At 36.1% G+C, this 26,074-nt stretch overlaps 1 protein-coding gene across 9 annotated transcripts in view; it reads left to right on the plus strand.

Moving 5' to 3' along the window:
• The window catches only part of PXDNL (peroxidasin like), a 479,632-nt gene that overhangs the window by 205,021 nt on the left and 248,537 nt on the right, over positions 1-26,074 (plus strand). For 8 of the 9 annotated variants that reach the window (XR_008658991.1, XM_055286430.2, XM_055286431.2 and 5 more), the window contains one exon: positions 6,552-6,623. Coding sequence is in view for 6 of the 9 variants with exons in the window: in XM_055286430.2 (XP_055142405.1) it covers positions 6,552-6,623 (72 nt within the window). In the remaining 3 variants the exon portion in view is untranslated. Of the gene's footprint in view, positions 1-6,551; positions 6,624-18,212; positions 18,231-26,074 lie in introns of those variants that run through there. The other variant, XM_055286437.2, reaches the window with a different exon arrangement.

The raw sequence follows: 26,074 nt of genomic DNA on the forward strand, positions 1-26,074 counted from the left end.
CAGAACTAGCAGGAGAAAAGAAGTAAATAAAATCGAAGCAGAAATGAATAAAACTGAGACCCAAAATCCATACAAAGAATCAACAAAACCAAAAGTTGGTTGTTCAAAAAGACAAACAAGATGGATAGAACACTAGCTAGATTAACAAAGAGGAAAAGAGAAGATCCAAATTAGCACAATCAGAAATGACAAAGAAGACATTACAACCAATCCTACAGCAATACACAAGATCCTCAGAGACTGTTATGAACACCTCTATATATACAAACTAGAAAATCTAGAGGAAATTTATACATTCCTGTAAGCACACGTCTCCCAAGATTGAATCAGGAAAAAATTGAAATGCTGAATGGACCAATATCAACTTCCAAAATTGAATCAGTAATAAAAACCTGTCAACCAAAATAAGCTTTGTACCAAATGGATTCACAGACAAATGCTACCAGATGTACAAAAAAGAGTTGACACCAATTCTACTCAAACCTATGTTAGAAAATTGAGGAGGCACGTTTCCATAACTCATTCTGTGAAGCCAGCATCACCTTGATATACACACCTAGCAAAGATACAATAAAAAATGAAACTACAGGCCAATATCCCTGGTGAACATAGATATAAAATTCCTCAACAAAATACTAGCAAAGTGAATCCAGCAGCACATCAAAAAATTAGTTCACCATGATCACATATGCTTCATTTCTGGGATTCAAGATTGGTTCAGCATATGAAAATCAATAAATGTGAGAATGTGATTCACCACATAAGCAGAATTAAAAAAGAAAAACCGTATGATCATCTTAATAAATGCAGAAAGAGCTTTTGATAAAATTCAACGTCCCTTCATTATGAAAACTCTCAAGAAACAAGGCATTGAAGGAATATACTTCAAAATAATAAGCCATCTATGATAAGCCCACAGCCACCATCATACTGAACAGGCAAAAATTGGAAGCATTCCCTTTGAGAACTGGAATAAGACAAGGAAGCCAACACCCATCGTTCCTATTCAAAATAGTACTAAAAGTGCTAGCAAAAGCAATCAGGCAAGAAAAAGAAATAAAAGGCATCAAAATAGGAAAAAAAGTCAAACTACCTCTCTTTGTGGACAATATGATTTTATGCCTTAAAATTCTAAAAATTCCACCATAAACCTTCTGGAACTGATAACAAAGTTCAGGATACAAAATAAACATACAAAAAGTAGCAGTAGCATTTTTATACATAAATTACCTTCAAGCTGACAGCCAAATTAAGAATGCAGTTCTAGGTCAGACGCGGTGGCTTATGCCTGTAATCCCAGTACTTTGGGAGGCCAAGGCAAATGGATCACCTGAGGTTGGAGTTTGAGACCATCCTGACCAACATGGAGAAATCCCTTCTCTGCTAAAAATACAGAGTTAGCCAGGCATGGTGGCACATGCCTGTAATCCCAGCTACTCAGAAGGCTGAGGCAGGAGAATTGCTTGAACCTAGGGGCGGAGGTTGCGGTGAGCTATGATCGCACCATTGCACTCCAGCCTGGGCAACAAGAGTGAAACTCCATCTCAAAAAAAAAAAAAAAAAAGAAAACAAATGCAATCCTATTTACAGTAGACACACACACACACACACACACACACACAAATACTTAGAGATATATCTAACAAAGGAAGTGAAAGACCTCTACAAGGAAAATAAACAAAAAAACTTCTAAAAGAAATCACAGATGACACAAGCAAATGGAAAAATATTCCATGCTTATGGATTGGAAGAATCAATATCCGTTAAAATGGACATTCTGCTCAAAGTGATCTATAGATTCAATGCTATTCCTAGCAAACTACCAGTGTAGTTTTTCACAGAATTGGAAAAAAAAACTATTCTAAAATTTATATGAAACCCTAAATAGCTCCAAAACCAAAGCAATCTTAAAAAAAGAACAAAGCCAGAGGCATCACATTACCCAACTTCAAACTATATTAGAAGGCTACAGTAACGAAGACAGCATTGTACTGGTACAAAAACAGACACATAGACCACTGGAACAGAATACAGAGCCCTGAAATAAGGCCACACACCTACAATCATTTGATCTTTGATGAAGTCTACATAAATAAGCAATGGGGGAAAAACTCCCTATTCAATAAATGGTGCTAGAATAGCTGGCTAGCCATATGTAGAAGAATGAAACTTGACCCCTACCTTTCACTGTATACAAACATTAACTCAAGATGGATTAAATATTTGAATCTAAGACCTCAGACTCTGAGAATTCTAGAAGAAAACCTACGAAATACCATCTGGGCATGGGCACTGGGAGAACATTTTTGACTACATCCTCAAAAGCCAATGTAAAGAAAACAAAAATCAACAAGTGGGCCCTAATAAAAATAAAGAGCTTCTGCACAGCAAAATAAACTAAAAACAGAGTAAACAGACAACCCACAGAATGGGAGAAAATATCTGCAAACTGTGCATCCGATAAAGGTCTACTATCTAGGATCTTTAAGGAACTTAAACAATTGAACAAGCAAAAAACAAACAACCTCAATAAAAATGGGCAAAGGACATGAACAGAGACATCTGAAAAGAAGGCATACATGTGGCCAACAGATGTATGATAAAATGCTCATCATCACGAATCATCAGATGAAAGCAAATCAAAACCACAATAAGATACTACCTGTATAATAACAGTCAGAATAGCTATTATTAAAAAGTAATAAAAAGCAACAGCTGTGGGTGAGGCTGTGGAGAAAAGGGAATGCTTATACAGTGTTGATGGGAAAGTAAATTAGTTCAGCCACTGTGGAAAGCAGGTTGGAGATTGCTCAAAGAATTTAAAACAGAACTACCAGTTCACCCAGCAATCCTATTACTGGATATATATCCAAAAGAAAACAAATCATTCTACCAAAAAGACACATATGCTCATATGTTAATCACAGCACTCTACATAATAGCAAAATCATGGAATCAACATAGGTGTTCATCAATGGTAGACTGGATAAGGAAAATGTGGTACATATACACCATGGAATACTATGCAGCCATAAGAAGAATGAAATCATGTTCCTTGAAACAACATGGATGCATCTGGAAGTCATTATCCTAAGTGAATTAATGCAGGAACCAAAAAAACAAATACTACAAGTTTTCACTTATAGGTGGGAACTAAACATTGAATACTCATGGACATAATGAGGGCAACAATAGAAACTGGGGATTACTAGAGTGGAGAGGAAGGGAAGGTGGCAAGGGCTGGAAAACTATTTGGTACTATTCTCAGTACCGGGGTGATGGGATTATCCATACCCCAAACCTCAGAATCATGCAATATACCGAGGTAACATCTGCACATGTGCCCCTGAATCTAAAATAAAAGTTGGAAAAATTATAAATTTATGTTCTTTAAATCAGCGTGACTTCCTTTCCTTGCTCCTTTTCCTCTTTTTTTCTTACAGTTTTGAACTGCAAATGATTTATGCATTGTTTATGATCATATAAATATTTTTCTGTGGCTGTGACAGATTATCAAGGGTAGCTGTAAGTGACTTTTGCCATGAATCTCTTGCTTGGTGACTATGCAAATCACTCCAGAATAATGGTTTATGCTCATTGAAAGTTTCATATTATGTTTACTTTGGTACGCACAGAAATGAAGTTCACAACCCTTTCATGTTAAGAGTAGCAGAACCGTATTTCTGGAGTATCCAAATGAAAATAAGCATAACCATAACAAGCAGGAACAGACCAACATGATTGCCCCTTACAAAAAATATATTATTTGTATTTAAATGTAGAGATAATGATTCACTTTTGGCGTAAAACTTGGCATTATCCTAGTAGAAATTTTATGTGAGGTGGGAGAGAGTTCTATTTTTCTTTATAAATTTTATTATTTTTATTTTTTATTTTACACTTTAATGAATTGATGACTATGCAAATAGCCTTAATCTTTTCTAGCAGTCACTTATTGGTTTTTAATAAAATATTTCCAACCACATAGTATACATTTCTATAATAGTAAATATGCAAGTGTATATGGGCATACTCTGGGTAAGGCTTTGTGTTTCAGCAAAAAAAGATACAGCTAATAAACTGGGCCATTGGTCTATATTGCTGGTTCCTCTTTTACCCCAAAAGTTTGATCATCAGCATATTCAGATATCCTGTTTTCAGAAATTGTTTTATTTTCTCAATAAAAACTGTAACATTTTTACATTTTCTTCTTGGGAATTTTGCTTGCTTCTTTTTTGTTTTGTTTTGTTCCCTTGGCATCATGGGCATCATGAGGATATAGGGTACAGCCACAAATTTCCTTAAGCTTGTGCTGATTTTTGATGAAATAATGTTAGGTATTATTTTATGCCCTGAATTTTAGCAGACCCACTCATAAATTTTGAATGCATTTTCTTTCTGAATAATAAAACAAAATAACATAAATGACAGTTTCTATAACCACTTAACCAAAACATTACTTGGGTAAGGTTCCAACCATTAAAATTATAATAAAGATATTTTGATGGAAACCATAATGCTTTGAATAAAACTTGACAAGAAATATGTACTTGTGATTGGAAAATACATTCAACTGTGAACCATTTTAATGAGTTGGTTTCTTGTCAGCAATAAAATAATTTTCAAGAAAACAAGTTAAATTGTTTGATCTCATACTTTAGGTTATGCACATCATAGTTTCAGTGTAATTTTTTTGAAATCTTATGTTTTATTTTTGTTAAAATTTCACTCTAAAAGAATATGCAGAAACATAGGCTTCAAGCACATTTAATATACTGAAGAAAGACTAATTATGGTATGTAATATCTTTTCCGTTTCTCACTGTGGCTTTGAAAGATAATTAACACTAATGCCCAAAGACATCTTTTGTATGAAATGAGTCAGTTTCTCTCTCCTAGGCACCATCGTTGGAAGATTTAAGAAAATAGTCACTCAAACTGTTTTTTGTGATCTGTTATTAATATGAGGTTGAGACTATACACGTGTCACATACCACACATACACACACATCATAGCAGAAGTGCAAATTACATACACACATGCACATATGTATGTATGCACACAAGTATAGTTTATTCTACATGCATTGGTGCCTGTTGTATTTAATAGACTAAGGTGGACAGAGTAGTCATTTCTTCAAGTAAATATATTTGCATGGTGGTGGTTTGGAGACCTAACAGAAGTGTATTAATTGAATTTGAACAATAGAATGAGAGAGTACCTAAACAGCAAGTTCTCCCAGGACAAGGTTTGTGTCTGGTGTTAATTACACATTAACTACTTATATTGCTTTCAGCCTGTTTAAAAATTCCTTGAACACATGGTGGACTATAAAGTTGAATGGCTTATTGACTGAAGCTTAGAATTATCCATGAAAATTGACATTATCTCTGTATGGCATCACCTCCAATGCAAGCTGTAGATTGGTTGTTCTGCCTCCTAATGGCCCGGACACTAGGCAGTCACAAATGGTGAGAAATGGCTCTGGTGCCATAGGTGAGGTGTCAGCCACTTCAGATGCTGTTTGGGGAATTTAACAGTGAGGACTACAGTGAATCAGTTAGGAACAGATGAGCTTGGGGATCTCTAGGCTGCCTGTGAAATTGTGCTTAATAACTGAAATAATCACCTGCTGCAATGGCCAAAGCACTTCTGTTTTCTTAATCATTCATACAAAAACCCAAAAAACAAATATTTTATAATATACTAAAAGTGAATCCTCCAGCATTGGACTTTGGCAGTAGATTTTTAGAAGCTTTGAGGGTTTTAGACATTATAGAATATTCAGGAACATGTGTGCCAATCTAATTAGCAGACTTTCCCTCTATATTTAGACATGTCATAATAATTTAAATTTGAAAGAAATTTTAAGCTTTTTTACTAGAAAAAAATTTATAATTTTCATTTGCCAGGGTGCTTTTACTGAAGCTTTCAAAGTTCCTGAAAGTTGATTTTTCTGTAACTTGTTTTACGGTTCAAATTCGATTTATTTCTGCCACCTGTTATTTTTCTCCCTGGATTTTTTAGAAATCATTTTTAGACTGTTGGATACTACTATAATAAGAGCCTCACTTCCTGTGGTGTAATTGATTCTTGGTTTGACAGTTTAACAAATACACAGTGAAAGTCTACTGTGTGTCAATATCTGTGATATTTATTTTTCCAAGGAAGATGCTTAAGCCTGAGTGTTTAATACTCTCCATCTGTTTGTTTGGGAATACGTTCCTTTGTTACCATGACTGTGTGGATAATTTTCGTTTTAGATGATATGCTTCAGGAGAACAAGAATTTTACCTCTGGGTTGCAATGTTGTTTTAGGAATGTTTTAAGGTAATTTAATAAATATAAGTTATTTTTGAAAAGTCTTTGTGACAAATTAATGTTTTATGTCACTTTTTTGAATAAGGAATTAAAGTATAAATTTCCAAATTTAGTGAACCATGTCAGTAAATATTTTTCTGTTGTGTAAAGCACTATACTTAGCAGAACTATTTTAATGTTTGCAGTCTGTTTCTCATTTGGGAATTATTTGTTTGTTTTTGCTTTTTCAGTCTGCTGAACAACAACCACATCAGAAAGATTTCCAGAAATGCTTTTGAAGGACTTGAAAATTTGCTTTATCTGTAAGTTATAAGAAAAAGCAACAATGCCTTATGGTGTTGATTGACTATTTTTGCCTTTTTTGTATGTGTTTACTTTAAAATAATTCTTTACCTTCGTGAAAAGCAGTTTCAACCTTTATATAAAACTCACATATGAACATGTCTTAAGTGCAATAAATTATTGCTTTCAATAGATTGCGCATCTAAAAACATTCAAATATTTATGCGCATTTCTCCTGCCACAAGTTCTAAATTGGAGAAAAATAAAAACAAACTAGTTTTCCAATATTTCACATTCAAATTTAATTACTCAGTAATTGTACTGAGTAATTAAAAATGCACCCAGAAAAGGGGTTTTTTTTTGGTTGGCTAAAGGAGCTTTATGCCAACAGAGTATCCATCCAAGACCTTCCAAAGCCAGTGAACACATTACAGTTAGGAACTTTAATAAACTTTGGTAAGAACCAAATTTCTGAAAAATTAGGTCATAAATATGATCACTGACAATTGTCATGGTTTTTGTGTATTATTGGTAAATGGGAATAAAAATATTTTAAACAACTGCCTGTTTGACTCAGAAACATTGGTGTTTGATAATTTGAATGTTGGGAGGTCATGATTGGATATAGTTATGTTGGAGGCTGAAGAAACAAACTACAAGGGCTTTTATCTCAGCTAGAGTGAGTAACTTTCTTTTTAAAAAAATGTTAAGGCAATAATGGGCTGGGCGCGGTGGCTCACGCCTGTAATCCCAGCACTTTGAGGAGGCCCAGGGGGGCGGATCACGAGGTCAGGAGATCGAGACCATCCTGGTTAACACAGTGAAACACCGTCTCTACAAAAATACAAAAAAATTAGCCAGGCATGGTGGCAGGCACCTGTAGTCCCAGCTACTCGGGAGCCTGAGGCAGGAGAATGGAGTGAACTCGGGAGGCAGAGCTTGCAGTGAGCCGAGATGGCGCCACTGCACTCCGGCCTGGCCAACAGAGTGAGACTCTGTCTCAAAAAAAATTAAAAAAAAAAAGTTAAGGCGATAATGAACATTTTTATACCAATATGTTCATTTGCAGATTAATTAAGCACACTGCTAAAAAGTTAATTATTCTCTTAAAGAGAAGACACCATTCCAATCTTTAGCTCTGACCAAATTTATACAACTGTAATATCTTCTGAAACCACTGAAATTCCTATTAAACCCCAGGACAAGAGCCTCAAAGCCTCCTGTGTTCAGCTGAGTGAGACACCTCAGCCTAACATAGAGGTCTCCCACAGCTCTGCTAATTACTGAGTCCTAAAGTTTCAGTTTCCTCTTAGGTCAGTCAATTCCATCTGCTCGCCTAACCTTTCATAACAAATCTAACATACCATCTTAGTCAATTTTCTGCTGATGTAACAGAATACCACAGACTAGGTAATTAATTTTTTAAAAAAAAGTTTATTTGGCTCATCGTTCTGGAGGCTGGGAAGTCCAAGATCAAGGGGTTGCATCCTAACATGATGGAAGGACAAATGAGCATACAGACATGGAGAAAAAGGGGGCTGAAATCCCTCAATCACTAATCCACTCCCATGATAATAGCATTATTGCATTCATAAGGGCAGAGCCCTCATGACCTAATCACTTCTTAATAGTCCCTCCTCTTAATACCATCACAGTGACAATTAAATTTCTATATGAGTTTTAGAGGAAACAAACATTTAAACTGTAGCATTCTGCCTCTTCACCTCACAAAACTCATGTCCTTCTTATACACAAAAATACATTTATTCCATCTCAGTGGCCCCAAAAATCTTGACTTATTTCAGCACAAACTCAAAAGTCCAAAGTCCAGAATCTCGTCTGAATCTGGTATGGGTGAGACTCAAGGTGTGATTCATCCTGAGGCAAATTCCTCTCCAGCTGTAAGCCTGTGAAATAAAAAACACCAAGATATCTACTTCCAAAATATGACAATGGTGCTGGCATGTGATAGACATTCCCATTACAAAAGGGAGAGATAGGCAAAAAGAAAGGAGCAAGAGGCCCTGAGTTAGTCCAAAATCTAATAGGGAAAACAGTGTTAAACCTTAGACTTCCACAATAATCATTTACTCCATTTGCCACCTTCTGGACACTGGGGAATTTGGGTCTCCAAAGCCTCAGGTGGCCACGACCCCATGTCTTTGCTGGGCTCAGCCATGCTTCAGTTCTCTTGGCTTGGAGTCTCATGCCTATGACCTTCCCAGGCCGGAGTTTCCACTCTGGCTATAGGTGGCCCTGTAGCTCTGGGGTCTCAGTGGCAGCCCCAATCCCACAGATCCACTAGGCTTTGCCCTAGTGAGCGCTCTCTGTGGAGGCTTTACCTGTGGCAGGTTTCTTCTTGGGCTCTCAGGTTATTTGATACATCATTTGAAATCTAGGTGAAGGGAGCCATATTCCCACAGCTCTTGTATTCTGTGAGCCTGGAGACTTATACCATGTGGACACTGTCAAGGCTTACTGCATGCACACTGCAGGAACCCACTTAGGCTATAGGTGGGGTTGGCTGAGGCATGCACTGTGCTGGAACACAGGAAGCAGAGACCCACTGTGGCTCTGAGCAGCAAGTCCATGGAAGGTACCTTGAGCCCATTCCCTGAAACTATTCTGCTTTTCTAGAGCTCAGGGCCTGTGATGTGAAGCCGCAGCCTTGAAGGCCTCTGAAATGCCTTGGAAGTCTTTCGCCTGTTCACTTGATGAATAGCACCTGAATCACTATCTGTGCTAACCTCTTTAGCAAATGGTCACTTGGGCACACCTGTAGTATTCTCTCTTTTACATGCTTTTTTACTCTTTACATGGCCAGCCTGCAAATTTTCCAAATCTTTCTTTCCGTCTTTAAGTTTTTTCCTCTAGCATCTCAATGCATGTGGTTAGAAGTAGCCATGCAGTAACCTGAGTGCTCTGCTCCTTAGATATTTCTTGCATGAGACATCTTAGTTAATCACCCTTAAGTTCTTCATTCCATAAAGTCCTAGGACACCAACACAATTCAGCCAAGTTCTTTGCAACTGTGTAACAGGATGACCTTTAATCCAGCTTCCAATACCTTGTTCTTCATTTCTGTCTGAGACCTCATGAGAATGGCTTTTACTGTCCATATTTCTATCAACATTCTGGCCATGACTACTTAATATCTAAGACAATTCCATACCTTTTCTACAGATTCCTCTTTCTTCTAAGCCCTTAGCAGAATCACCTTTAACATTCTGTTCATGGCAATCTAGGGTTTTTCTAGCCTGCTCCTCCAGACTCTTCTAGCCTTTACCCATTACCCAGTTCCAAAGCTACTTCTGCGTTTTTTTGGTATCTGTTAGAACAACAGATCCACCTCTCAATACCAATTCTCTGTCTTAGTTTTCTGCTACTGTGAGAGAATACTACAGACTGGGTAATTTATAAAGAAAAGTTTATTTGACTCATGGTTCTGGAGGCTGGGAGCTCCAAGACCGAGGGGCTGCATCTGGAGAGGGCCTTCTTGCTGTGTCATAACATAGTGGAAGAACAAACAAACACACAAGACAGAGAGAAAAAGGGCCAAACTTCTGTGATAACCAACTCACTCCTGTGATAATGGCATTAACCTATTCATGAGGGAGGAGTCCTCATGACCTAATCACCTCTTAAAGGTCCTACCTCTTATCATAGTCACACTGGAAATTAAATTTCAATGAATTTTGGGGGGAACATTAAAACCATAGCACATGCCCAGTGGGTGCATGCCATTCTTTATTTCCATATTTTACATATTACTAAGGATCCTTCAAACTTTGGGGGTGTGCAAAGTCTGCTCCTTGTTAGTGAAGGAGCTTGACCTTCTCCCTATGTTTCATCTCAATCCTGCTCTGTAGTTCTCTACTCATTGGCATGTCAAGAGTAACTCCCTTACAGTAGGACAAACACATTAATAAAACAAAACAAGAACCTTTATGGTTTTTCAAATTTAAATTTAGAAGGAATCTCATTACTAGCATTAATATTCAATGAGGAAATATAGTAAAATGACAGTTATTAGCAGGAAATTAATTTTGAATAAGACAAATGTTCAATGTTGCAGAGGCTTGGATCAGTTACATACACAAGTGTAATCTCTGCTCTGAGTGAGAACAAAAAATCATTTCACACAACTGCTAATCAATGCTCTGGCCAATTAAAAACACTAGTTATTAAGTGAAAAAAGAGTCTGGGCTCCTGTAAGACATGTTATTTAAAAGGCAAGGATAACAGATGTGTGAAGCAGTACATGGTGAGCACATTCATGTGCCCACTGCAGTAAATTTTGCCATGTTTTCAATAACATTGCCAAGTAACCATTGCCTTTCAAACCAGGAAATTTTGTAGAGAAAGAGGGTTGTGAGTTAGAAGACCCATTCAATGCATACAGTACCTGCAAGTTCTTATATCTTTTCTTTGCTCTTTATACTTGATCCATTGCTCTTTTATTTCTTCAAATATGGTAAGCACGGCCTTTCTACTCTCTGACCCTGGGCATGTCCTGCTTATTGTTTGTTCCTTGGCTATTTTCCCTTTCTTGTCCCAGCTTTAATGTCATGTCCTCTAGCAATCACCTTAAGCCAACCAATACTTCTCTTTTTCTCCCTAACATGGTGCCCTGTGTGTTTCATTTATTGCATATACCACAAAAGTTTATTTTTCCTCATCTATTTGTTAAATTATTTATTTTCTGATTTCCCCACTGGATTCTGTGAGGTCAGGTGGCCATGCTCTCCTTATTTATCACATATGTCAGCATCTAGAATTAGTATCTAGAGCAGAGGAACTACTCATTAAATATTTGTTGAACAAATGTATGAACATAAGGTACTCAATAAATGCTTGGTATTTGCTTAATTAAGACTCTTAGTTATGTTGAGTTAATTACTCTTGAGAGGAATGATAACACTATTAAATGCCTCTGTTGTTTCAACAACGTGTGTATTTATCAATTATTTATAGCGTGCATTTTCCCAAAGATTACAAGTATTTATATTACATAAGTAGTTATAGTGCTTGTATATTCAGGAGGTTAATTTTCATCTGACTATCACAGAATTGCAGTTTTACCCTGCCAAACACAAAGGATAGCATAGCTTTTCCTCTAAGACACAAGCATTTGTAAACTCATCTGAAATTCTAGTGTGTTTTGATCCAAAATGTATCTCTGATCCCCTTGGGCAAAAATAAATTGAAATGTCTTAAGACAAGTTGTGCTTTCAAATTAAAAAAATACAATTGTTTGAGAATATCTTTGGGTATAGTGATTCATTTAATGTTAGCTGAATTTTAGAGCTAAGATATATTGAAGATCTAAGAGCAAAATGCTCCTTTTCTTTGGTTTAGCAGACACTTAAACTTTAGCTTCTTTTCTTTGGTTTAGCAACCCTTAAGAATAGCATTTGCAATGTTCATTATTTTTAACCATTTGACTTAATCTAATGATAAACTCCAAAAATAAAATTTATTTATTCAGAAACATCTTGACATCCAAATTATAATCATCTTGTTACTTACGGGCATTGATAATGATATCAAATCACTGTAATACAAAATGTGATAATAGTCATGTTACTTAAGGGCACTGATAATTTCATAAGTTTCAATTTACCCATGGGGCAAAAAACTGATGCATCCCTGTGCATGTTTGCCATAAACTAGGCATCAATGCTAGCATTTAAAGAGGAAATTTATTCCATATTCAAATCTGTGATTCTGTTTCTGGCCATGGTTATCATTCTCTAAGTTTAGTATTTTCTCTGAATTACAGCTTCTTCCTACTAGCCCAGCTCTGAGCAGCTTTGTCCTTTTGAATTCCTATTACTAAATGCTGCTCCTTTTGCACAAACTCACCTACTTAGATTATTGGCTGAATGCATCAATTGCAATTGTATCCTCAGCTTGGCCTTTTCCATTTCTCTCCAGTTTCCTTGAATTTATTGGGAGTCTGCCCCATTCCTGTTGTATCCTATAGATAAAAAGATTTTTTTGAAATATTAGGCAAGTAAGTGCTATTGAAGAATGTGAACTTTAATAGTGTAAGCTTGAAGGACACAACTCTCACCAGTTCTGAAATCTCTCATTCCCTGGGTTTTCATGACAATCTTAACAAAATGAGTGCAATTTCCTTGTGGTTTCTTGTCCACTCTCTCAGCTTTTGCTGTGAAACAAACCACTGCAGAATTTAGTGGCCTAAAACAATCAAGCATTTTTATCTGTCATGATTGTTCCATGGACTAATGAGTCAGTTCTTTTTGTCTAGGCTGGCTCAGACCTTCTGGTCTAGAATGACTTTATTCACATAGCTGGCAATTTCTCAGTATTAGCTGGGATGCTTTTCTTTTCCATATGGCTTCCCTTTCTCTAGCCAACTAGATTGTGCTTGTTTACACAATGATCTTATCCCTAGCGTAGTCAGGGATGAGTGCTTTCCATGCCTTGCTTGTGTCATGTTTGCTAGTGTTCCATTAGGCCAGTTAAGCCACATGACCAAGATGTGATTCGGCACTGGAGAAACAGGCTCCATATTTTGGTGGATGAAGCAGCTTAATCACCTTGCAAAGGGGTATGAATCAGGGATGGGAGGAATTTTTTTGCCATTTCTGCACTCTGTCACATTCATATAGGTCTGGGACTTCCAGGGGTTGAGGTAAGGTCACAATCACAATCAAGCACATCCTGGGTTAGTATCCAGGATGGATTATGCAGTAGGAGCTCAAAGAGAAAAGGGGCCATATCTATTTGGAGAGCCACAAGGGGTGGGCGGCAGGTTGGACTTGATGGAAGGAGCAAGAGGATTGTGAGAAAATTCAGCAAACAGTCTGGTATGTTTGTGTTATGGCAAATATCTTTTAATGAATGGATGGGAGGGCCTGAATGGAGCATGATGAGAAATAAGGCTAGCAAGTTTGACAAGGACCGAATCATGGGGGAAGAGGGTTTGTGTGCCAAGCTTTCTGTCTCCGTGTAGTTAGCTCTTACTTACTTCTACTCACTCCAAACCAGCCTCCATTCCTACCACTCTACTAAAGGTTTTTTGATAAGGCCACTCATGTTGTTAAACATATGGAACCATTCTGTGTTTAATTATGCTTCATGAGGCTTCATGGTCTCCTGTATTGACTGCTCACCCTCTAATCTCCTTGGTGTTAGTGACATTGCATGTTCCTGGTGTGCCATTTGCTGACCTGCCTGCTCGGACTCCTTCACCCTGAGTTCTTGCCCATGTGCTGTTCTCTTTTCCCACTTTACACCTCCCTGTGGTGGAACACATCTGCTTCCATGGTATCAGTCATTATGTAGATGCTCCTGGCTCCCAGATCTTTATTTCTAGCCTGGATTGCTTTTATGTTTCTCAATCCATACACATGCAATTTCTAACTCCATATTTCCACTGATATGTCCCACAGGAGCTTCAAACTCAATGTGACTTAAATTTAACTCATTATCTTTCTCCCTTCAAACCCACCCTTACTTTCTCCTTCAAATGGGCTTCTTATTTTATGAAATGATGACAGACTCATACAGTCATCCAAACTAAATATCTGTGCATCATATTGGCCTTCTCCCATTTTCTCTCCTGCTCTGTCTAGTTAGTTGTTAAGTCCTAAAGGTTCTAGGTTAACATTGCTCTATTCCCCTCCTATCTACCTGCATTGTGCTGCCTTACCTTCTATCCTCCATATCCATCACCCTTGCCTGTACAAAACTTTATTTCTTTGTCCAAATCTTTCCCTTTCTAAATCTCTGAAGGGCGACTAGTCATCTTCTCTAAAAAAAAGACTTGATTAGCCCACTCTTCTTAGAGTTCTTCAATGGCTCCCATTGCTTTTGGGATGAAGTAAAATCTCATTAACAGAACATATAAGATTCAACTTTATTTATATCTTCAGCCTTCATGACAATCACCTCCTCAAACTCTGAGTTCTAAGGTTCCTGGTATGTGGCATTTGATATCCTTCTGAATTGCCACCTTCACATACTCTCTTCGCAACTGTATTATGCTGGGATATTGTGTCTTCCTGAAAATACGTCCTGCTCCATGACTCTGATGATCACATAACAGATCACTTATTTTTACCTACTATGTTATTAGAGATGTACATTGTCAGTAATCTGTGCAACAAACCTGTAAGGTTTTGTATATGGGATAGATGAACATAGCAATTAATTTTACCAAGGACACAAATATGAAAATACCAGGGCCTTCTAAGAAAAACTGTAGGAACAGAAGCAGAGCAGGAAGTCTGGGGTGGGACTGAAGAGCAGTGACACCTCTCCTACCCTGCTTGGGAAAGTATTCCCTGTCTTACAGAGTGGGGTGGACTGGTCACTCAGCAGGTTTACCCATTTAGAGAAATAGCTGCATCAAATGATCATAACTCAATGAGAACAAGCATTAGCATCATCTAGCTCTGAATCTATTTTCATCAAGCATCCTGATTGTCATCTGAATCTCATACAGATTTGCCATCAAGGAAAGAATATGCTGACTACCTGACAAAAATAGCCCAATCTTCAAGGAAGTAACATATCTTATTAATTAATTGATTTATTGATTTTTTATGACTTTGGATAGGGAAAATTAGTTTCCAAAAGAATAAAATATATTTAGATGCTCTGACTAAATTCATTTTGTAGGCCAAGTTGAGGAACCTCTGGAAGGTCCTCTTTGGGCCACTCATCCGGCCTTCCTATAAGTCTATCTTTTCTCTCTGTACTGGCAACTATTTTCTCTTTGTGAAAATTAGGTAGCATTACTTTATAATCTTGACATATAAATACTTTGTCAGCATTTTTGATTAAGAAATTTTAGTTTTCATCCATGTGTTCATCCATCTGTCCATCCATCCAACAATCTATCTAATATCCATCTATCCATTTATTTATCTATTCATCCATCCAACAATAATGTAATAAACACCTACCATGCCAAGTACTATACTAGGCTCTAGTTATGTCGTGGTGAGCAAAAAAGATTTGGCTCTGTCCTCATAAAATCTATGAACTGATATAGTAGAGGAACATTATTCATTTATTTTCTATCTTAATATTTTAATAGTAAGTTACCATGTCCTATGCATTTGGAGTCAAAATGTCCAGAATGAGATTGAGGAAGTTTGAGGAGGGAAGAGGAGACATTACAACTAATAACACAGAAATACAAAAAATAATGAGACTGCTATGAACAACTATACACCCCAAAATTTGATAACCTAGAAGAAAGAGATTTCTAGAAACATGCAACCTTTCAAGATTGATAAGGAAGCTTTGCTTCCTTTCTCCATGTGTGATACTGGGTCCTCCTTTGCCTTCCACCACAATGGTCAGCTTCCTGTAGCCCTCACCAGAAGCCAAGCAGATGCTGGCACCATGTTCCTCATACAACCTGCTGAACTGGGAGCCAAAATAAAACTCTTTTCTTTATAAATTACCCAGCCTCAGATATTCCTTTATAGCGATGTGAATGGACTAACACAATCACCTAAAAAATATTTTGGCACCTTGTTCTTAGTACTTTTCAATTCACTCACAAAATTTACTTTGGTTCCCTGTGAGAAAAATAGTTAAATAATTGAATATTATATACTGTGACAATCATATTTTTCAGATTTTAGTGATAGATAGTATTTCCTTCCCCAGATTAAACACTACATTTATAAAATTCCTTAAATGTAACTATCCTATTCTGCAATCGATTATATGTAGATTAGCCATCATTTACCAGGATTTTTTTGAGAGTGAAAGCAGGCACTGCTAACAATTATGCCAGTATAGAGTATAAATCAAGGCTGTCCCAAGCAAATCAAGCATGTGGTCATTCTAGTTACGTAAGACTAATTTCAAAACACTGCTTTAACATAGGATAACTGTATCGTCTTACTTTTGAGGAATTTAAAGCATATAATTTTATCATAATTGAAGTCATTAAAAAAACATCATTTTACATTCTATCTGCTCAAATCGTAAAATCAAGAGTAAGAGAGAGTAATAAGTGATAAATATCAGTGTTACTAAGCATCAGATAAGGTAATGTAGGATTTCTTATAAAGTATCATAACATTGTCCTTCAAAAGAACTCTATGACCCTGAATATAGACAAGTGTTTTTGTGTGCAACACTTTTTAAATAAAGTTTACCTGTCAGAGCATTTCAAAGTTGTTGTTGTTGCTGAAAAGATCTTTTTCTAGTCATGAAAATAACATACATTTACTGTATATCTTGATCGGCTCAGGATACCATAACAAAATACCATAACAAAATACCATAGACTAGATGGCTCAACCAACAAACCCTGATTTTCTCCCAGTTCTGGAGTCTGGAAGCCTGATATCAGAGTGCTAGCATAGTCAAGTTCTAGTGAATGCTTTCTTCCTTGCGACAGCCACCCTCTTTCCTCAGTACACGTGCTTTGTAATAATCCCGTAGGATTAGGATCCCAACCCATGACCTCATTAACTCTATTTTATAAAAGTCCTATCTCCAAATATAGTCACATTTGAGGTTAGAACTTCAACATATGAATTTTGGGGTGATACAGTTCAGTCCATAGCTCCATAGGAAACTTAAAAGTATATGTTTTATATATACACATAAATTTAAAAAATTGTATCATTTTGTAATCTGCTTTAAAAAAATCCTAGTATATTCCCATGTGTTCCATGTAATTAAATTTTTCTGTGACAGGTAAAAAAAGATTGATGAGGGAGAAATAGAAAATCTGAACAGGCATATGAGTAAGCAGATTGCATCAGTCATGAAACATCTCCCATCAAAAAAAGCTGAGGACCTCATGGCTTCACTGCTGAATTCTACCAAACATTTCAAGGACTAATGCCAATCCTCCTGAAAATCTTTCGAAAGATTTAATATTAAGGAATACTTCCAAACTGCTTTTATGAGACCAGAATTGCTCTGAAATCAAAGCCAGGCAAGGATGCTACAAGAAAAGAAAATTGCAAGCCAGTATCCCCGATGAACACGGGTGTTTCAATTTGACTCAAAGCCTTTGATGCCTGATTTTATGCTTTCATGAATTTCTCACGAAGATAACTTATTTCATTTCTTTTTCTGGTGCATATGCTTTATTTTCTAATTTTATTTTTAATATTTTAAATTTATTTATTTATTTATTTATTTAGAGACAGGGTCTCACTGTGTCATCTAGGCTGGAGTGCAGTGGTGCGATCTCAGCTCACTGCACTGCAACTTCCGCCTCCCAGGTTCAAGCAATTCTTGTGCCTTAGCCTCTTGAGTAGCTGGGATTACAGATACATGCCACCATGCCCAGCTAATTTTTTTGTATTTTTAGTAGAGATAGGGTTTTGCCATGTTGTCCACGCTGGTCTCGAACTCCTGAGCTCAGGCAATCTGCCCGCCTTGGCCTCCCAAGCATATGCCTTTATGAAGCTGTTTGGTAATACAAGGTCAACCTTATAGATGATTGGGATCAGTCATACTGTTACCCTAACCAGAATGATCCAAGGCTACAAGATTTCTTTTCCTACAAACATTTTTCTCGCTCCTTCCTCTTTCCCGATTTTTCTTTGATTTCAGGCTACTCAAGACCAGTTCTCCTAATCAGCCACCTTTCTGCCTGTTGCCTACTCACTAGGGTAAGGTCCATAGTGAGAGAATCCTTTTCAAGTTTGCGAAAAGAGAGGGAGAAATAGACTCAGCACTGTTTTGCATTGTATATTTGCTAATTATGCAAAAAAAGTCTTTGGAGTTTGCCTTGTATTATGCATCTATTTCATGAACAGCCAGCAGCTCACATCTTTTATATAACTTTTCTAGATTTCCCCAACCAGAGGTATTTCCCACATGTGAGATGTTATTTCTTTTTCTCTCCCTCTGATTTCAATATTTGAGTTTGTCATATAGCTGTTGTATCCTTCTATTCTACAAAGTGATAAGCTACTTGGTATCAAGGAATTTTTTAGCTACTTTTGTCTTCCAGGCAATGGTATGCAGTCTCTGGTACTTACACATGTTCAATAAATTATTAACATCAACTGTATTTTTAATCTGTAGAATGGATGACTTTGGTGGAACATGATATTCAAAAGTCTAATGAACAGATGTGTGGAACAAATTAGTTTTGTATGATAAAATGGATTAAATTAATCTTAGTAGTTCCAGAGAATGGAAGTTGGACTTAGATACAGTTACAGGGAAAATGATTTCAGTTAACTTATTCATTCATTTCAATCTCCATTCATTCAACAGACATTTTTAAAATAAAATGTTTTATTCTGAGATAATTATAAATTCACATGCAACTGTAAGAAATAATATGCAGAGAGATAACATCTATTCTTTATCCAGTTTCTACTGATGATAAATATAGCAAAAATATAATGCGATGTATGACCAGAATACTGGCATTGATACAGTCAAGATAAAGAACACTTCTATCACCCAAGGTCCCTCATGTTGCTCTTTTATAGCCACATTCACTTCCCTCTGCCCACCCCTTCTTCAAATCCTGGCAACTACCAGTCAATGCTCCATTTCCACAGTTTTATTTAAATAATGTTATTTAAATGGAAACATAAAATATATAGCCTTTTATGATTGCCTTTTTTCACTCAGCATCATTCTCTGGAGAGTCATCCTGGTTTTTGTGTAATACCAATAGTTTATTACTTTTTATTGCTGAGTAGTATTCTATGGTATCTATATACCAGTTTGTTCAACCATTCACCTATTGAAAGACATCTGAGTTATTTCCAGTTTCTGGCTATTAAGAATTAAAATCTTTAGGGTGGTGATTAACGTTGCTTCACACATAAATAAAAATTTACACAATATTTTTAGGTGAATTTAGTTTTTTTATTCTTTAGAATAAACATCCTGGAGTGTGATTGCTGGGTCACATGGTAATTGGATGTTTGGTTTTAAAGACATTGATACATTGTTTTCCAGAGAAGCTGTACCATTTTATATTCTCACTCATATGTGATCCACTTTCTCTGTACCCCTGCCAACATTTTGCATTGTCACTATTTTTAATTTTAGCCGTTCAGATATGTGTATAGGAATATCTCACTGCAGTTCTAGTTTATACTTCTCTGATGGCCAATGATGTTGAACATCTGTCATGAACATTTACCATCTGTTTATCTTCTATTCATGTCTGCTCATGTCTTTTGCTTAACTTCTAATGAGATTGTGGGGTTTTGTACTGTTAAGTTTTGAGAGTTTTTATATTCTAGAGATTAGTCCTTTATCAGATATGTACTTTTCAAATATTTTTTTCCAGTCTGTAACTTACTTTTAATCTTCTTAACAGGGTCTTTTGAAGTGCAGGTGTTTTCATTTTGATGAGGTTCAATTTATCAAAGTTCTTTTCTATGGATTACACCTTTGGTGTCAAGTCTCACAGTTCTTTTCCTGCCTATCCATCCAGAAGATTTTCTCCTGACTTTTTTTCTTAAAAGATTTATAGTTTACATATTTACATTTAATTCTGCAACCCACTTAGAGTTAGTTTTTGTAAAAGGTGTGAGGCTTAGATCAAGGCTCATGTTTTTGCCATGAATGTTCAGTTGCACCTGTTGTTAAGGTGCTTTCTTTCCTCCACTGAATTGCTTCTGCACCTTTGTCAAAAATAAGTTGGCTATATTTTGCGGGTCTATTTCTAGGCTCTCTATTTTATTACATTTACCTATATGCTTACCCCTTTGCCAAATAATCTTGATTACTATAGCTAAATAATACATCCTGAAGCCAGGTAGACAGTTTCCTTCCATTTTATTTTATTTTTCAAAATTTTTAGTTAGTCTAGATTCTTTGCCTTTCCATTAAAACATAAAATAATTTTGTCGAAATGTACAAAAGTCTTGCTTGAATTTTTATAGATTGTTTTAAATTTGTATGGCAGTTTGGGGCTAAATGACATATTTACTCTCTGAAACTTTAAATTCATGAACAAGGTAAGTCTCCATTTATTTAGATCTGTTTAATTTTTTAAAATCAGTGTTTTATATTATAGTTTTAAAATAAACATCATCTAAAGCTTTTCGTGGGTTCATACCTAGGTATTTTGTTTTCGAGTGACTGCAAAGAGTATTGTTTTTTAGTATAATTTCAGTGTTCACATTTTCATTGCCAGAAGCTAGTATTGCAATTGATTTTCATATTCCCTTGTATACTGTGACCTTACTGATCTCATTTTTTAAATTCTTTTTTTTTTTTTTTTTTTTTTTGAGACGGAGTCTTGCTCAGTCTCCCAGGCTGGAGTGCAGTGGCGCAATCTCGGCTCACTGCAAGCTCCGCCTCCCGGGTTCACGCCATTCTCCTGCCTCAGCCTCTCCGAGTAGCTGGAACTACAGGCGCCGGCCATCACGCCCGGCTATTTTTTTTGTATTTTTAGTAGAGACGGGGTTACACCGTGGTCTCGATCTCCTAACCTCGTGATCCGCCCGCCTCGGCCTCCCAAAGTGCTGGGATTACAAGCGTGAGCCACCGCGCCCGGCCACACTTTTTAAATTCTAAGATAATTTTGGGGGGTAGATTCTTTGAAATGTTTTACATACATAAGCATATTGTCTGTTAACAGGAATATATTTTTCTTTCTTTCTTTCTTTCTTCTTTCTTTCTTTCTTTCTTTCTTTCTTTCTTTCTTTCTTTCTTCTTTCTTTCTTTCTTTCTCTCTCTCTCTCTCTTTCTTTCTTTCTCTCTTTTCCCTTCCTTCCTTCCTTCCTTCCTTCCTTCCTTCCTTCCTTCCCTCCCTCCTTCCTTCCTTCCGCTCTCTCTTTCTTTCTTTCCTTCTTCTTTCTTTCTTTGTTACTTTTTCTTTCTTTCTTATTTGTATGTTATTTTTCCCAATCTGTTTTCATTGCCTAGATCTTCCAATGGAGTGGTAAGAGCAGACATTCCTGCCTTGCTCCTGACCTTAGATGGAGGGATTCAGTCTTAAACCATTGTTGATAAGATTACCTGTAGGTTTTTTGTCAAACTCTTTACCAAGTTAAGGAAACTTCCCTATAGTTCTATTTTTCTGGAGCTTTGATAATGAATGAGCATAGAATTTAGTCAAAGGTTTTTTCCTTATTTATTGCTGTGACTATATAACTTCTTTTTTAGCCTGATTTTATATATATATATATATATATATATATATATATATATATATGTTTTATATATATATATAAAATACATATTTGTAGTGATTTTTTCATATTGGTACTTGTGTTTTCTCTCTTTTGTTCTTTATCAGTCTTGCCAGAGGTTTTTCAATTATATTGATCTTTTCAAATTAATGAATAAAATCCACCCTCTCTGTATACATATATACACAAATACATACATATATAAATGCATATATACACACATAAATATGTAGAGAGTGGATTTTATTCATTAATTTTTGAATATTGAACTACTTTTGTATTCCTGAAATACACTTCCCTATATTATGGAGTATAATTCTTAAATATATTGCTGAAATATATTTGCTAATATTTTCTTGACAATTTGTGTATCCATATTCATGAGGGTTATTGGTATGTTGTTTCCTTTTTTCTTACTATCTCTTAGGTTTTGGTATCATGTTAATACTAACTTTGTAAAGTGAATTGAGAAGTATTCCTTCTCTGTTATTTTTCTGGAAGTGATTGTGTAGATTTGGTATTAAATTTGTCATTAGATAAAGTTCCTCAATGACACTACATGGGCCTGGAGATTTCTTTTTCAAGAATGTTTAAGTTCTGAATTCAATTTTTTAAATAGTTATAGCACTATTCACATTATCTCTTTCACATTGAGTAAACTGATAGTTTCTGCTTTTTGAGGGAGTTGTCAATTTTTTCTAATTTGTCAAATATATATGTGTAGAGTTGTTTGTTGTGTTCTGTTAGTATCCTTTTGATGTCTGCAGGATTTGTAGTGATTTTCTCATATTGATATTTGTGTTTTCTCTCTTTTGTTCTTTGTCAGTCTTGCTAGAGGTTTTACAATTTTATTAATCTTATAAAATAATTGGCTTTTGGCCGGGCGCGGTGGCTCCCGCTTGTAATACCAGCACTTTGGGAGGCCGAGGCGGGCCGATCACGAGGTCAGGAGATCGAGACCACGGTGAAACCCCGTCTCTACTAAAAATACAAAAAAATTAGCCGGGCGTGGTGGCGGGCGCCTGTAGTCCCAGCTACTCGGAGAGGCTGAGGCAGGAGAATGGCGTGAACCCGGGAGGCAGGGCTTGCAGTGAGCCGAGATTGCGCCACTGCACTCCAGCCTGGGCGACAGAGCAAGACTCCGTCCCAAAAAATAATAATAATAATAATTGGCTTTTTTTTAGTTCTCTGATTTTCTGTTGTTTATCTGTTCAGAATTTCATTAAGTTTTGCTTATTTTTATTATTTTCTTCTTGCTTTGAGTTCATTTTGCTCTTGTATTCTATGTTTCTGAAGTGATTGTTTTGATTATTAACTCAAAACTTTTGCTCTTTTATAATGTAAGCATGTCATATGATAGATTTTCCTTTCTATACTACCTTATCTATATCTCATTAATTTTTGATGTTGTATTTTCACTTTGATTCAGTCAGATTTTTTTTTTTTAGCTCTTTTCAGATTTTCTGACTCATGGATTATTTGTAAGTAAGTTGTTTGGTTTCCAAGTGTTTAGAATTCTCCTATTAACTTTTTGCTATTTTTTTGTGTGTGTTCAGGAAATATACTCTGTATGATTTCAATATTTTAAATTGTTGAGTATTCTTTTATAGCTCAGGACATGATCTATCTTGATATGTATTCTCAGGGAACTCAAAACGGATGTGAATTGAGTGTTTTTTTTTGGAGCAGTGTTCTAAAAATGTGGGTTAGACTGTGTTGTTTTATGATGTTATTGAGTTCTTCTATTTTCTGGGTGATTTTCTGTTTAGGTCTTCCATCAATTGTTGAAAAAAGGGTATTAAAATCTTTAACTATATGCATTTATCTGTTTCTCTCATCAGTTCTATTTTTTGCTTCGCATGTTTTCTAGCTCTGTTTCTTGGTGCATACATTTAAGATTTCTATGTCTTCTTGGTGGACTGACCTTTTTAAAATAATTATAAAATGTTCTTCCCTATCTTTAGTCATTGTCTTTGTTTGGAAGCCTACTTTATCTGATATTAATAGAACCATTCCTGTTTTCTTTTGATTGATATTTGCATGACCTAACTTTTTTCATACTTTTACTTTCATATCATTTTACTTGAACTCATTTTCTTATAGACAGCATATGGCTAGTCAAATTTTAAAATCTGTTTGGCCAATCTTTGTCTTTTTCTTATTGAGAAGGAGTCACTCTGTCGCCCAGACTGGAGTGCAGTGGTGTGATCTCTGCTCACTGCAACCTCCACCTTCCAGGTTCGACCAATTCTCCTGCCCCAGCCTCCTGAGTAGTTGGGACTACGGACGTGCACCACCCCACCTGGCTAATTTTTGTATTTTTAATAGAGATGGGGTTTCACCATGTTGGCCAAGCTGATCTAGAACTCCTGACCTCAAGTGATCCACTCACCTTGGCTTCCCAAAGTGCTGGGATTCAGGGACAACCTTTGTCTTTTAATCAGTGTGTTTAGACTATTTTTATTTAATATAGTTATTGATATATTGGGTTTAAGTTTCAAATTTGAATTTTTTTTCTGTTTATTTTCTCTCTTTTCCGTGCTTTCTCTTTTTTCTACCTTCCTGTTGGTTACTTGTACATTTTTTAGAGTTTTCTTTGATTTATCTGTTAGTGATCTTATGTCTTTGTGAAGCTTTTGTAGTGGGTGCTCAGGTATTAAATACATATACATAATTTATCACGTTCTCTTCAAGTATCATTCTATTTAAGTATAAAAATCTTTCCTTCTCTTAAGTCCCTTTACCCTCCCTGATTTATAAGATAATTGTCTTAACTATTTTCTCTACATACATTGAGAATTACTTCCGAAAATGCTATTATTTTTTATTCAGTTATCAACCATAATTTAGGATGCCGAAGAGAAAAGGTAAAATGTATTTATCCATGATTTTTACTTTTTCTATTATTCTTTCTTCTTGATGCCTCATATTTCCTTCTTGTATTATTTTCTTTCCTCTTAGAAAATTTCATTTAACCATTCCTTCAAAATAGCTCTGCTGTTGACAAATGCTCTTAATTTCCCCTCATCTGAGAATGTCTTGGTTTACCCTTTATTCCTGAAGAGTACTTTAGCTAGATATAGGATTCTGGGTTGACAAATCTTTCCTTTCACCACTGGAAAAATGTACCAAATCCTTTTGCATCTGTCGTTTCTAATGAGAAATCTACTGTCACACCTACGATTCTTCCAGCTCTCTTTCCTGTCACTGTTTCAAGATTTTCTTTTTCTTTAGTTTTCTGATATTTGAATATGAAGTATCTTGATTTAGATTTCTTTGGGTTTACCCTGTTTAGGGCTCACTCAGCAACTTGAATCTGTAGATTTATTTCTTTTGCCAAAATTGGAAGCTTTCAGTCATTATTTCTTTAAAGACTTTTTAGCCTCATCCTTTTTTTCTCCTCTCTTCCTAGGACTGTGTTGAAAAAAAACCCAGATATTTTGTTATCATCCCACAAGTCCCTGAGACTCAGTTTATATTTTAATGTCTATGTTCTTCTCTCTGTTGTTCAGATTGAGTAATATCTACTGCTCTTCATCAAGTTCACTTCTTTTTCTGTTGTCCTCTCCATCCTGCCACTGACCCATCGAGTTTTTTTTACTTCAGTAGATAAGTATTTTTCAGTTCTAAAGTTTCTGTTTGGGTGTTTTTTATATTTCATATTTGTTTTTTAAGGCTGGTTTTAAAAAATTATTTCCAGCTTGTTTGTGATTGCTTCCTGAGGCATTTTTATGATGTTCTTTAAAAATCTCTATTACATAATACTAACGTCTCTGTCATCTTGCTGTTGTCATCTGTATTATTTTGCTAGGACTACCGTAAGAAAGTCCCACAGGCTGGGTGGCTTACAATAGAAATGTCATTTTGGTCTCTTCTAAAGCCCCTTTCCTTGGCTGACAGAATGACTGTCTTCTCTCTTTGTCTTTACATAGTCTTTACTCTGTGTCTGTGTCCTAATCTCATTTTCTTCGAAATACTAAGGATGCTAATTTTATAAAATTAGGGCCCATCTATATGACCTTGTTTTACCTTAATTTCTTCTTTAAAGGTCTTATCTTCAAATACAGTCACATTCTGAGGTACTAGGGGTAAAGACTTTGACATTATTTTTTGGGGGGGAGAGGAGATCCTGGATCGTATTTGAATTTTCTGTTTTAGCTGACTTCCTCCTATATTGCTGTTAAAGGAAGGAATGCTGCTTCGTTATTGTCAGGTGCAGGTAGGAGTCCAGGTTTCCCATGTGGCTTCCATTGATTCCCACATGGTGGTGGGATTCCTTGTTAATTCTAGTTGGAGTTTGGAGTGCCGGCTTTCCACTGTTACTTTCTTTGCCAAGAGGTGTA

This window comes from Symphalangus syndactylus, chromosome 7, assembly GCF_028878055.3.
Source record: "Symphalangus syndactylus isolate Jambi chromosome 7, NHGRI_mSymSyn1-v2.1_pri, whole genome shotgun sequence".
NCBI lineage: Eukaryota > Metazoa > Chordata > Mammalia > Primates > Hylobatidae > Symphalangus > Symphalangus syndactylus.